Source organism: Cervus elaphus, chromosome 20 (genome assembly GCF_910594005.1).
Source record: "Cervus elaphus chromosome 20, mCerEla1.1, whole genome shotgun sequence".
Lineage (NCBI taxonomy): Eukaryota > Metazoa > Chordata > Mammalia > Artiodactyla > Cervidae > Cervus > Cervus elaphus.
This window is the reverse complement of record NC_057834.1, coordinates 25,782,813-25,796,458: the sequence shown is the minus strand read 5'-3', so window position 1 is coordinate 25,796,458 and position 13,646 is coordinate 25,782,813. Positions and strand designations below refer to the sequence as shown.

At 40.6% G+C, this 13,646-nt stretch overlaps 1 protein-coding gene and 1 pseudogene across 18 annotated transcripts in view; both read left to right on the top strand.

The window, feature by feature from the left end:
• LOC122677062 (GPI ethanolamine phosphate transferase 1-like) overlaps positions 1 to 12,568 on the top strand; it is a 30,332-nt gene extending 17,764 nt beyond the window's left edge. For 5 of the 17 annotated variants that reach the window (XM_043876818.1, XM_043876819.1, XM_043876820.1 and 2 more), the window contains 6 exons: positions 1,046 to 1,162; positions 5,066 to 5,106; positions 8,276 to 8,335; positions 9,515 to 9,607; positions 10,294 to 10,349; positions 11,725 to 12,568. In XM_043876818.1, coding sequence (XP_043732753.1) covers positions 1,046 to 1,162; positions 5,066 to 5,106; positions 8,276 to 8,335; positions 9,515 to 9,607; positions 10,294 to 10,349; positions 11,725 to 11,773 — 416 coding nt within the window. In that variant the 3' untranslated portion in view covers positions 11,774 to 12,568. Of the gene's footprint in view, positions 1 to 1,045; positions 1,163 to 5,065; positions 5,107 to 8,275; positions 8,336 to 9,514; positions 9,608 to 10,293; positions 10,350 to 11,652 lie in introns of those variants that run through there. The other 12 variants (XM_043876816.1, XM_043876817.1, XM_043876812.1 and 9 more) reach the window with 7 other exon arrangements.
• On the top strand, positions 1,953 to 3,532 carry LOC122677061 (annotated as a pseudogene). Its single transcript, XR_006335704.1, has one exon. The product of XR_006335704.1 is annotated as a sorting nexin-6-like (transcript).
• Positions 12,569 to 13,646: the final 1,078 nt, after the last annotated feature.

The window sequence follows — 13,646 nt, the reverse complement described above, 5'->3', positions numbered from 1 at the left end:
TCTAGCTCATAATAGTATGCATAAAATGTTAGCATAAAAAAGACTGATCTTATATAATCTTTCTTCTAACTATGAAAGGAATGTATTGTCATTTGACTTCCCAGGTGGCACAGTTGATAAAGAACCCGCCTGCCAGTGCAGGAGACAGGAGACACGGGTTCAGTCCCTGGGTTGGGAAGATCCCCTGGAGTAGGAAATGGCAACCCACTCCAGTGTACTTGCCGGGAAAGTTCCATGGACAGAGCCTGGAGGGCTGCAGTCCACAGGGTTGCAGAGTCGGACACAGCTCTGTGTGTGCATGTGTGCACACCCACCCCCCCCCCACACACACACAGAGAAGAACCCTCCCCCCAAACCCACAGTTATCTACCTAGAAGTAACTGTATGTGATGGCATAGTGCGTGAGTTTAAGGTGGTGTTGCTGGGGGACCTAGGGCTACTGACCTTGTCCACTAGAGGAGACTGTCCACTCTGCCAGACTCCCAAGGCAGACACAATGTGTGCCCAGAGAGCAAACCAAGGCAAAGCTGAGACTTGGGTCCCCGAATCACAGTGTAGAATTCTGATGAGGGGGTCCCACTTTATCAGGGGGTTTTGGTTACACCAGCCAGAGTGGCTGGGAAGAAAAGCAGACTGAGACTCTGCTTCCTCTTCAGAGCAGAGCTGGCCTTGACTGCCCACCCCAAACCTGGCGGTTACTCCCCAGAGGAGCCTTCCCTGTGGTTTCTGCCTTTGGTGTCACTCTGGTGGCATCTCCTCAAAGCCTTAGTCGTTATGATTCTTAATCTTCTTTCAACCAGAGTCACTCCACCGATGTTCTGGTTTTTCTTTTAGCCTGTTTGTTGTTGCTGCTCTGACTTGCCTTGAGGATATTTTAAAACTAATTGTTAAATAGAGATGCAACCTTTTGGAAGTGTGGTGGCAGAAATTAGCTCTTTATGGGTCAGCTCTTTACAACTAAGTATTAAAAAATAGTTAGGTATAGGTTAATCAGGTATAGGTTCATCTTTATATACTTACATTGCTCTTTGTGCCTTATTTGTAGGCTCCCATGGAGCCGGTCATCCTTTAGAGACTTGTACTCCTTTTATTGCTTGGGGAGCTGGAATCAGGCTTCCCCAAAAAGTGTCAGCCCCGAAATTTGATGACTCATATTTGCAAGGTAGAAATGCTTATCTTTATTGTATTTATGAATGTGACATTTTTTAAATCAAAGTTTAGTTTTAAAAAATGACTTTTCAAATTGTAGCTTTCATTTTGTTATTTGTGACATTACTAATTCTGTGTATTACTTTTGTATCATTTATATTATTTCATTTATGATATTCAGCTTAAAATACACATTATTATTTGCCTTATGAAAGTTCAAGTATACTATTCTTTTTTCACAAACCTTATTACTCCAGGACTCAGATTAAACCCTTGGCTTAGATCTTACCTGCAAAGACTATCAATCAGATAAGCCACATTTATGTCACAATTTACATTTCAAAACTGAACAGATTTTGCCCTGTCTCTAGTACTTGGGCTCAGCTGGGAAAGAATCTGCCCGCAATGCTGGAGACCTGGGTTTGATCCCTGGGTTGGGAAGATCCCCTGGAGAAGGGAAGGCTACCCACTCCAGTATTCTGGCCTGGAGAAGTCCATGGACTACACAGTCTATGGGGTCACAAAGAGTCGGACACGACTGAGTGACTTTCACTTCACTGTCACTAGTACTTCTGAAGGCCTTCTCTGTTGCACAAGCCCCCTTGTTTCTCAATCCATGCTAAAAAGGAATTTCTTTTTCCTTGGAGCTCTGGTTCTCTTGTAAGGTAAGGGTCTTCTTAGAATTTCAGCGCTTTTACTAGTTGGACAAAATAAATTCCTCCCGAATGTCCTTCTCTGGCTTAGTTGTGTCAACTCATTCAAAGTACTAGTTAAGAATACAGATTTTTGGCACTGGCCCTCGTCTCGGAGCAGCCATGATGGCCTGGACGACGGTCCCAACTTCCTCTCAGAGGAGGACCGCGGACTTAAAAGCAATAAATGTAGATCTTCAGAGTGATGCTGCTCTGCAGGTGGACATTTCTGATGCTCTGAGAGAGACAAAGTAAAATTCACTGTTCACACAAAGAGCTCATTGCCAAATTTTAAACAGAACGAGTTTTCTGTTGTTCAACAACATGAAGAGTTTATCTGGCTTCATGATTCTTTCATTGAAAATGAAGACTATGCAGGTTACATTATCCCTCCAGCACCACCAAGACCTGATTTTGATGCCTCAAGGGAGAAACTGCAGAAACTTGGAGAAGGAGAAGGATCTATGACAAAGGAGGAATTCACGAAGATGAAACAGGAATTGGAAGCTGAGTATTTGGCAGTATTCAAGAAGACGGTTGCAATGCATGAAGTGTTTCTGTGTCGTGTGGCTGCACATCCCATTTTGAGGAAAGATTTAAATTTCCATGTCTTCCTGGAATATAATCAAGATTTGAGTGTGCGAGGAAAAAATAAAAAAGAGAAACTTGAAGATTTCTTTAAAAACATGGTTAAATCAGCAGATGGAGTAATTGTTTCTGGAGTAAAGGATGTAGATGATTTCTTTGAGCATGAACGAACATTCCTTTTAGAATATCATAACCGAGTTAAGGATGCATCTGCTAAATCTGATAGGATGACAAGATCCCACAAAAGTGCTGCAGATGATTACAATAGAATTGGTTCTTCATTATATGCTTTAGGAACTCAGGATTCTACAGATATATGCAAGTTTTTTCTTAGTTTCAGAACTGTTTGATAAGACAAGAAAAATAGAAGCACGAGTGTCAGCTGATGAGGACCTCAAGCTTTCTGACCTTTTAAAATATTACTTAAGAGAATCCCAAGCTGCTAAGGATCTCCTCTATCGAAGATCTAGGTCATTAGTGGATTATGAAAATGCCAGTAAAGCACTGGATAAAGCAAGAGCGAAAAATAAAGATGTTCTGCAGGCTGAAACATCCCAACAGTTACGTTGTCAGAAATTTGAAAAAATATCTGAATCTGCAAAACAAGAACTTATAGATTTTAAGACAAGAAGAGTTGCTGCATTCAGAAAAAATTTAGTGGAACTGGCAGAGTTAGAACTGAAGCATGCAAAGGGTAATCTACAGTTGCTGCAGAACTGCCTGGCAGTGCTCAATGGAGACACATAAGCCACACTCTTGCCTTCCAGTTAAAAAGGGCTGCCTTCCTTCAGATTTTATTTTTTCTTAATGATGTTAGGCATTTACTGCTCACTGGAAATGAAAGAAACAGCTGACAGAGTGCATCTCCTCTCCCTTTTTCTGAAAAATAATGAATCGGTGCCACCCACGGGTCTGCGGGCTGCGTGGTGGCACCTGCGCCTTGGACAATTGCCCATCATCACGCCCTCCTCCTCTTCAGAAGTCCAAAGTAGCCTCTATAACTGTGTTTATTTTATGAATAGTATTCCTTTTGGCTGCCAATCTTATTTACCTTTAAATAATTTCTGAAGTTTAACCCTTTCCAAAATACATGGTTTAAACGAAAAAAAAAAAAAAAAGAATATAGATTTTTTAAAAATTACAGATTTCTAGACCTTATCACTAGATATTTCGATTCCATGAGTCTGGGTAAGGCCTGGAAATTTTCTTTTTAAAACCTTCTCCAGGGATGTGAACTCACAGCTGTATTAGGTGTTTCTGCTAGAAGACCTTTGGGTTTGTATAATAAAGTTTTCTTACATATTCTTTCTTTTTTTGAATTTTTTGGACAGGTGATTCTCATACTATAAAATTCATGTTTTAAAAGTGTGTAATTGAATATTTTTTTTAGCATATTCACACGATTTTGCCTCTACTATGCAATTTCGTTGCTCTCCCCCACCCCACAAAAACCCTTATCCATTAGCAATCACTCCTTACTCCTCTCTCCACTGTATGTATATACCATATTTTGTTCAATCATCTTATGGGCATTTGGGTTGTTTCCCACATTTGGGCTATTATTACAATGATGCAGTGAACCTTTGTATAAAATTGTTTGTGTGGATATGTGTTTTTATTTCTCTTGGGTAGATTCCTAGGTGAGTAATAACAGGTCATATGTTCCTTATGTTTTATTTTCTGCAAACTGCCAAACTGTTTTCCTAAGCAGCTGCATCATTTTGTATTCCTATACTCTGTGTTAAGTGGATTGTTTTTGTTGTTTAGTCGCTCAGTCATGCCTGGCTCTTTGTGACCCTATGGACTGTAGCCCTCCAGGCTCCTCTGTCCACGGGGTTTCCCAGACAAGAATACTGGAGTGGGTTGCCATTTCCTTCTCCAGGGGATCTTCCTGACCCAGGGATCAAACCCGTGTCTCCTGCTTGGCAGGCGGGTTCTTTGCCACGGTTGCCAGTTAAATGGATTAGATTGGGTCTAAGTAGAAGCTAGGTTAAATAGGATGTTTGTACTTAGGAAACAGAACTTTATTTTGGCAGCTGATTTCAACCCACTCCAGTATCCTTGCCTGGAGAGTCCCCATGGACAGAGAATCCTGATGGACTGCGGTCCATGGGGTTACAAAGAGTCGGACACGACTGAGCTGCTAAGCACATACTACTTTCACATTTGGGATTAGTGGTGGTAGGAGCCTCAGAGCTAAAAAATTTCATGTATTTTGCAAGCAGCTGCCATTACAAAAAAAAGAAAAGCTTAGAGTGACTAACGGACGGTCGGCCGCCGTAGTGACTCCCTGGAGCGGGACTGTCACTGCAGTCATGTGACGGTTGTTATCATTGTGCCTTTTGCTTCCATCTTTCCTTCCTTAGCCTTTTGGTGTTTTGAAACAATTATCCCCTACTGAGCATTTTGGAAGTTTAATAAACTATTACAGAAAATATCAAATATATATTACTGAGTTACTCTTTTAAAATTCTAGTTTAAAAAAGCTTGCCACTCTGCCTTTTTAGCTCATACTTGGCTTAAAATCGACTGTCCCAATACTTTCTTTTTCCATTGACCACCTGCAGTAATCAAATAACTTCTTTTTTTTTTTTTAATTCTTAACATCAGGACTTATGTTTATTTGTATCTTTCAGAATGGAAGTTGGAGAACTGGAAGAGACAAGATATTAATAAGGTATTCATTTTATTTAATCATGTTCAAATTTAATTTTCTTTCCTATGAGAAGTTTAGAACAAAAAAAATCTGGGCAAGAAAATTGTATTAAAGATGATAAAAGATTTTTCTAAAACATTTCAGCTACTAAGAGAAATCCTGCTAGTGTGAATATTTTCACCCCAAGTAATCTTTCTTTGGGCAAAATAAAGCAGCCTCAAATAAAACCGAAAGAAGACTTCCTCCAAATAACACTGGCTAATTACAGAATTATTGTGCAAATTGAAATGTGCGTGCCTGTTACACTTGTGTGACTTTTTTGTCATGGTTGCCTTGCTCAGTTGCTTTCATCACGGATCTAAGAAAACCCCACTATGGGTTTCCTTCCTGCTAGTGTGTCAGTTACTGTTTCTTCTTTATTAACGCAAGTTTTATCTTTAATTCTACCCCCAAATTTTTACACATGCAGTGGGGAAAAAGTGACAAGAGTATATAGATTAGAAACCTTACATTATAGGAATCCTTACATTGTAGGAAACCTTACATTAGAGGAAAATGCCTGGCCAATCTAATAGAGTTAGACCAGTAGCATCACCTGTAAATATGACGCACAGAATTTTCTTGTTGAGGATATGCTATGTAGACAGCTGTCTTCAAGTGAAAGGCATGGTGTCATTGGTGTGTGTCCTCCAGAATGGCAGGAATATCTTACACCTCCTCCAGGTCACCTCACATGTTCACCTCAGAAGCGGCTTTTCTTACTGTGGAGGATAAACCAAGCTCTGGGATCTCATTTTCAGCTGTGTGCTCACAGAAGCCTTTTCTTTCTCAGCATATTAAGAATGGTCTCATCTCTCCAGATGCATGCAAATGAAAATGTATAGAATGTATAGAATCAGATAGCAGTCTACTAATTTGCAATAAAAATCACTGTCGGGGGATGGGAATATCTTGAAGTTCATAAAATAAGAGCATGTATTATTCATAGCCAGGCTGGATCATAATCAAAAACTGAATGCTATTACTCTCTGAATACTACTTCAGATCTACATTAGGTGAGAATTCTGTATTTATTCCTTCTGCCAGCGTTGTTATGTGTCAGCAGTATGTTTAAGCACTGTGCTAACATTAACACTAACATTCCACATTGAAATATTAACATTAAACTTCGTGTGACAGCTGTCATGGTGAATAAAAAGCAGACACAGTCCCTCCCCTAGGAAGCTTATAGTTTAGGAATAGGATAAATGTTACATTTATCTTTACTTATCATGCAAATAAATGTAAAATTATAGCAGCGATAAGTACAGCAGAAGAGACCTGGGAAGCCATGAGGTCATAGAGCAGATTTAGCTGATGGGCTGTGTGGTCAGCAAAGGCTTCCTGAGAAACTGAGGCTTGAGCGGAGACTGAAGCCTAAGTAGAAGTTGCCAGGCCAGGGCAGGAGGCGGGGAGCTTCTCAGGCCGAGGAGCAGCTTGTGCCCAGAGGTCTGGGAGGGGATACATGGCATTTCAAAGGATCCTGAAGCAGGCGGCTGAACAGAGCACAGACAGCGTGGTTTAATGGGAGGCAGACACTGGACGCACAGGGCCTCGTGGGCCTGTGGAGTTTATCCTTAAGTTTGGGGAAGCCCTCTTAGTGTTTGAAGCCTGGGGAGTGACACGATCTGAGGTTTTACGGCAGGATCTTCTCTATGTTGGAGAATACTTCAGAGGCCAGCAGTGGAGGCTGGGGAAGGAGAGGATGCAATCAGGCGGCCAGGGGTGTTGTCAGTTTTCTGTGAGATGGGGCTTGGTAAAGAGGGCGTAGATGGTGAAAGTGAGACAGACTGAGAGCCTGGGACAAAACTCCAACTTCAAATGAGGGCTTGAGAAATCAGCTCTGAATGCTTACTGGAAGGACTGATGCTGAAGCTGAAGCTCCAATACTTTGGCCACCTGATGTGAAGAGCTGACTCATTGGGAAAGACCCAATGGGAAAGATTGAGGGCAGGGGAAGGGGACGACAGAGGATGAAGTGGTTGGATGGCATCACTGGCTGGATGGACATGAGTTTGAGTAAACTCCGGGAGTTGGTGATGGACAGGTAGGCCTGGCGTGCTGCAGTCCATGGGGTCGCAAAGAGTCAGACACGACTGAGCGACTGAATGAACTGAACTGAGAAAGTAGAGATTGGAGACACTCTAACGGCGGGGTTACAGAGACCCAGAGGGGGTGGTCTGCACAGTGCCGAGTGGTCACATCATTATAATCACAGCAGCATCTGCAGCAGCTGGTTAGTGCAGGATTATTATACACCAGCACTTTATAAATTGTCTCATTGGCTTGGGCCATAATTCTGTAAGGGAGAAACTTTTACTTATTTTTTAACTGACAAGGAAAACTGAAGCATTGGAGAGTTGAAATAACCTGCCCAAGGCCTCAGAGATCACAAGCGAAGTGTTTGAAATTGGGCATTCTGACAGCCAAGCACTTGACCGCCTGAAACATCATCAGGACTGATACAAAAGCAATCAATTAGATGTAGAAAATGGAGGTTATTAGTTCTGTAGTGAGCACACTCTAGAGGATGATAAAGAGTCAGAACAAGTTAGAGCGGCCTGAGGACAGATGGGGAGGTGAGGCCACGGAGACCGGAAGCGTAGCCCGCTCTTCTGGACACTTGGACCTGGAGGGGGCTCTCCAAAGCCGTGCTTGCGGACTTGTGTCTAAAGAGACTCTTATCCTGCTTGATGTCTTTTTCTAGACTCCACTGCCTGGCCGACCAACCTCCTTCTGCTGTATTCTTTCTTTAATTAATATATATATATATGTGTATATGTATAAATCTCATTGAAGTCTACTTTTGCTGTTTATTTTCTGTCTAGTAAGCATCCTTGTCATATTACCCAAAAACTGTTACATTGGGTGGTCAAGCTCTTAGCTTGTATAATAAGTAACTTTTTTGTTTTATATCTTTTACTTTGGCGGCTCCTAGTGGTTTCAGATTTAGTTTTTCATGAGTTCGTGTCCCTCTAGCAAATGACATTTGTTTAGAGATCAGTATCTACTGTGTATGGAATAAGTATTTGATGATAATGGATTAAAATGGATATCATGGTTATCTTTCAAAATCCAGTTATACAAATTAAATTACTTAATGTCCTTGTTGATCTGTCGCCGTCTTAGATTTCACTTCTTCTGTTTGCAGGCTGATGTTGCACCATTGGTGGCAGCTCTTATTGGAGTTCCCTTCCCTCTTAATTCAGTGGTAAAGAGTACAATTTTCTTATCAACTCTCCGAATAAAAGAAAAATTATTGTACAGTAAAATTTACTTTTTATGTGTTTCTGAATCCATTTAAAGAAAATTTATGACAAAGATATTGCTGGTTTGCTAAATCAGTGCTCCAGAGACTCAGGACAAAGAAACTCACTGCGGTTCCGTGGCAGAGCCAGTCTGCAGGGTCACCGACTCGCACTGTGCCTCTTGTACTGTCTGTTCCTTGACCCTGAAGCTTCAGGTTCCAGTGTTTATTAGCATTTGAGTGGTCCAGCCTGGATTACTTGTCTACCCTTCAGTTTGGGAAGGCAGGGGACCTCAGTAGACTCACTGTGCTCCATCTCATATCTCAGCTACCAATGGAAATGTTTTTAAGATGGGAACTGGATGCTGAAAACCTACAAGACAAACAGAATCCATTCCCATCAGCCATTCTTTCTAGTCCTTCAAGTCAAAGTTTAAAAAAACAATATCATCCTCCTCAGAACTCTGACTCATCTGACCCCTGTAGAAATAAATGTGTGTATATGTCTATAACTGAAACAAAAGTTTCACAAAACATCCTCACTTTTAAGTATAGTATAATAGTGTGGAGCTTCCCTGGTAGCTCAGTTGGTAAAGAACCTACCTTCAGTGCAGGAGAACCCGGGTTCGATCCCTGGGTCGAGAAGATTCCCTGGAGAAGGAAATGGCAAACCACTCCAGTATTGCCTGGAAAAATCCCAAAGACAGAGGAGCCTGGTGGGCTACAGTCCATGGAGTCACGAGAGCTGGGCACGATTTAGCAACTAAACCCTAATAGCATACTCCTATTTTTCTTATGTCTTTCTTTTTTTTTTTTTAGTGTGCTCGCTGTGGCCCACCATAGTAGCTTTTTGTGTGTGCAGAGCATTTAGTTCACTGCCTGCTGTATAGTAATCTTTTGATAAATGTTAGGTTTTATTGGACTTAATTCATCTCTTTTGCTTTATTTATTTTTTATATCTATTTTGTGAGACAAGTAATAGAACATTTTTCAGTTACGATTTAAAAAAGATTTTTAAATTATTCCAAGAATGTATTTGTCCATGTCTTATCTCTGTTGCTTCCCTTGTAAGTCTGTTGTGTATTTTAAGAATAACCTGAGCTTTGTTAGTAGTAATATTAAATGAGTGTTTATTATTTACAGGGAATCATTCCTGTGGACATACTTGATACCCCTGATCTCTTCAAAGCAGAGAGCATGTTTGCAAATGCAGTACAGATTCTTGAACAGTTCAAGGTAAAACAAGACCACACACAAATATGGACATGATTCCAGTTTTAAAACTGAATATATCTTGTGAAAATACTTGATTTTACATTTGAAGAAATGATTTTTGTAATGTATTATCTTTAAATTGTCTGTACCTGACTAGCGTCTTGCAGTTCCACATTTCTGAGGTGCAGTTTTCATGAATCAGTTTGAGGGCATAGAATTAGCGCTGAGGAGTGTCCCTAACTGTTAGAGTACCACATATGCTTATAAAGACTGCAAACCAAGTCTCTGTCTATGGAATTTGCCTTGTAAAAGTAGTTTCAGAGACTGCAACATTTCATGTCATTCTGTGTATATTATTATTTACATTAAAAACTTGAAGAAATGATCGTTTAACTGAAACTTTGTTATTCATAATAGTGTTAATGCAGCATAGCTTATTTTGTTTCCTCAGAGTTGAAAAGTATAGCTTAATTCTATGACAGTTTTTTTTTTTGCAGGGTTGATACGCTTCATTCTCAGCTATTGTAATGGTACTATATATCATTAACATTTTCTTTAAATATTTATGAAGTAGGATAGTAACACAAAATTCCATTTATTTCTATCGCCGAAGAACCATTTTAATGGATATTTGTATTTCAAAATGAAATTTGTTTTTTTTATCTTTTCTAATATTTATATTTTATATTTTCACTCTTGGTTCCCAGGTAAAAATGACTCAGAAAAAAGAAGCTACTTTATCGTTTTTGTTTACACCATTTGAGTAAGTCTCTTATGTTTTTTATTAACTTGTAGGAAAGAATTTTTCACTGAATTTGAATGCTTGACACAGTAGATTAGGTACTTAGAAAATTTGTCTTTTTTGTGTCCATTACTGTCATATACCAAATGAAAGCCTCTTCTATTGTTTTACAAATAATGAACCAGATGCTGTCTACCTTTGAGTGGCTCGTAGAGGAGATACAGGGGTGCAGAAAGACAGGAAGCATGAAGGAGATAAACTCAGCAGGGCTTGACTGGGAAGGGGCGCAGGCTCTTAGCCTGGCCAACTGGGGAGATGCTCATGCCGTTCTGGCTTATAGAAAGAGAGGAGAGCTGGTGTGAGAGGTGAGGCTGAAGGCTACTGAGCTCAACTTGCATTTGAAGATACAAGAATTAGTTAGAAATAGGGATTTGGATCTCAAGATAGAGATCAGTCGTGTCTGACTCTGTGACCCCATGGACTGTAACCTGCCAGGCTCTTCTGTCCATGGGATTCTCCAGGCAAGAATACTGGAGTACTTTGCCATTTCCTTCTCCATATAGCACTAGTGGTCAATCCTAAAGGAAATTGACCCTGAATATTCACTGGAAGGACTGATGTTGAAGCTGAAGCTCTAATACTTTGGCCACCTGATGTGAAGAGCTGACTCATTGGAAAAGACCCAGATGCTGGGACAGATCAGGACAGGAGGGGAAGGGGACAATTAAGAATGAGGTGGTTGGATGGCATCACTGATTCAATGAACATGAATTTGAGCAAACTCAGGGAGATAGTGAAGGAGAGAGAAGCCTGACATGCTATAGTTCATGGGGTTAAAGAGTCAGACACGACTTAGCGACTGAACAACGACAATAACATAGCACTAGTGTAATAGTCATGAACTAGAAGCTTTTACCCTCTGAAGCATGTAATTATGATTCACTGTGGCAGCCTGCTTCTGTGTGTGTGTGTAGGAGAGCAAGAACAAAGCAAAATTAGGAGACTGCAAGTCAAAACTAAGTATATAATATAATAATATATAATAATGTTAATGAAATACTATATTAATTATATACATCAAAGGTATAATTATTTGAATAGTGTCCCTAGTTGTAAGATTATCACATATGCTTATAGAGAGTATAAGCCAAGTCTTTATCAATTAGAATTAGACTTCTAATCCTCCAATTAGAATGTGTCCTATATTATAGGACATTTAGATATCATATGCATCTGTTTATTAATAACATAGTAGTATAGTCAGACCATAACAAAATAAAGAAATAAATGAATAAGAAATATTTTACCAATTCTTGGTATGAAGAAGATACACAGGCTGTTGAAAATAACAGTTACCTTAGATCAGCAACTTTATCAGGGAGATGCTCTTCTGCAGGAGGTTCAACCGCGTGTTGCCTGTCTTCTTCCCCTCGGCTGGGAGCTGACCGTGACCCTGCCCTGCTCTGAAGCTCAACACCTGCCTGGGAGCCGCTGCTAGCTTTGTGTCAGCTGGGGGCCCGCCAGAAGGGCTGACTCTCATCCATTGGCTCACCCGTCCTGCCTGCAAACTTGTCTGGCTGAAAAGCACCATTTGTCGAAAGCCTGCAGCATGACCAAAAAAGCCCCAAGATAAAATAAAAAATTAACTTATGAGGAAATAGATAGTTGAAGGAATAGCAAAGGACTAAAAATATTAAAATCCTGAAATCCTCAGAAGTATCTGAGAAGCTGTTTTACCTATAAAACAAAAAGTGGTGCAAACTTTACGAAAGGAGGAGTACAGGGTGCATTGTTTAAAAAATGGGAAATGTGTCTAAAACCTCGCGGAATGATCAATTGTATAGGAGTGAGCCAAAGGGGAGGCCAGTCCTCCAAATTAGAAGAGCAAGTAGACCTCAAATGAGGTGAAATGAGTTTTTAGTAATATATGGATTGATGAGGAGCTAAGGAAACCCTGGAAGGCATCATTTCTTCACCCCTCTTGCGGAGGAAACTTTAGGAAAAGGAAACGTTTCAAACTGTACAAGAAAGCATGCTTGCAGCGTGCAGCAACAGAAGACGTGAACAGAAGACGTGACGCGATTTGGAACAATTGAGGGAGATGGCTTGATCAGAGCAGACACAGGGAGGGGTTCATTTCTGTAATGGCAAGCTGAGAGTTGAGAACGGTGGGGCAGGGATTTACTGGTTGTCATTATGCCCCTCTGTACTGTTTATTATTATTAAAAATTATATCTGTGTGTGTGTGTGTGTGTGTGTGTAAGGCACTTTCAGTTCAGACCAGTCTCTCAGTCGTGTCCGACTCTTTGAGACCCCATGGACTGCAGCACGCCAGGCCTCCCTGTCCATCTCCAACTCCCGGAGCTTACTCAAACTCATGTCCATTGAGTCGGTGATGCCATCCAACCCTCTCATCCTCTGTCGTCCCTTTCTCCTCCTGCCTTCAATCTTTCCCAGCATCAGGGGCTTTTCCAAAGTGTCAGTTCTTTGCATCAGTTTGCCAAAGTATTGGAGTTTCAGCTTCAGCATCAGTCCTTCCAGTGAGTATTCAGGACTGATCTCCTTTAGGATGGACTGGTTGGATCTCCTTGCAGTCCAAGGGACTCTCAAGAGTCTTCTCCAACACCAGTTCAAAAGCATCAATTCTTCAGTGCTCAGTTTTCTTTATAGTCCAACTCTCACATCCATACATGACCACTGGTAAAACCATAGCTTTGACTTGACAGACCTTTGTTGGCAAAGTAATGTCTCTGCTTTTTTTTTTTTTTAAGCAAATTTTTATTTATACCCAATATATAAGACAAAAGATAGACATGTAAGGGAAAGAGTTTTTTTTTTTTCATTTATTTTTATTAGTTGGAGGCTAACTACTTTACAATATTGTAGTGGTTTTTGCCATACATTGACATGAATCAGCCATGGATTTACATGTGTTCCCCATCCTGATCTCCCCTCCCACCTCCCTCCCCATCCCATCCCTCTGGGTCTTCCCAGTGCAGCAGCCCTGAGCACTTGTCTCATGCATCCAGCCTGGGCTGGCGATCTGTTTCAGACTTGATAATATACATGTTTCAATGCTATTCTCTCAGATCATCCCACCCCCGCCTTCTCCCGTAGAGTCCAAAAGTCTGTTCTATACATATGTGTCTCTTTTTCTGTCCTGCATATAGGATTATCATTACCATCTTTTTAAATTCCATATATATGCATTAGTGTACTGTAATGGTTTTTTAATATGCTGTCTAGGTTGGTCATAACTTTTCTTTCAAGGAGCAAGCGTCTTTTAATTCCGTGGCTGCAATCACCATCTGCAGTGAT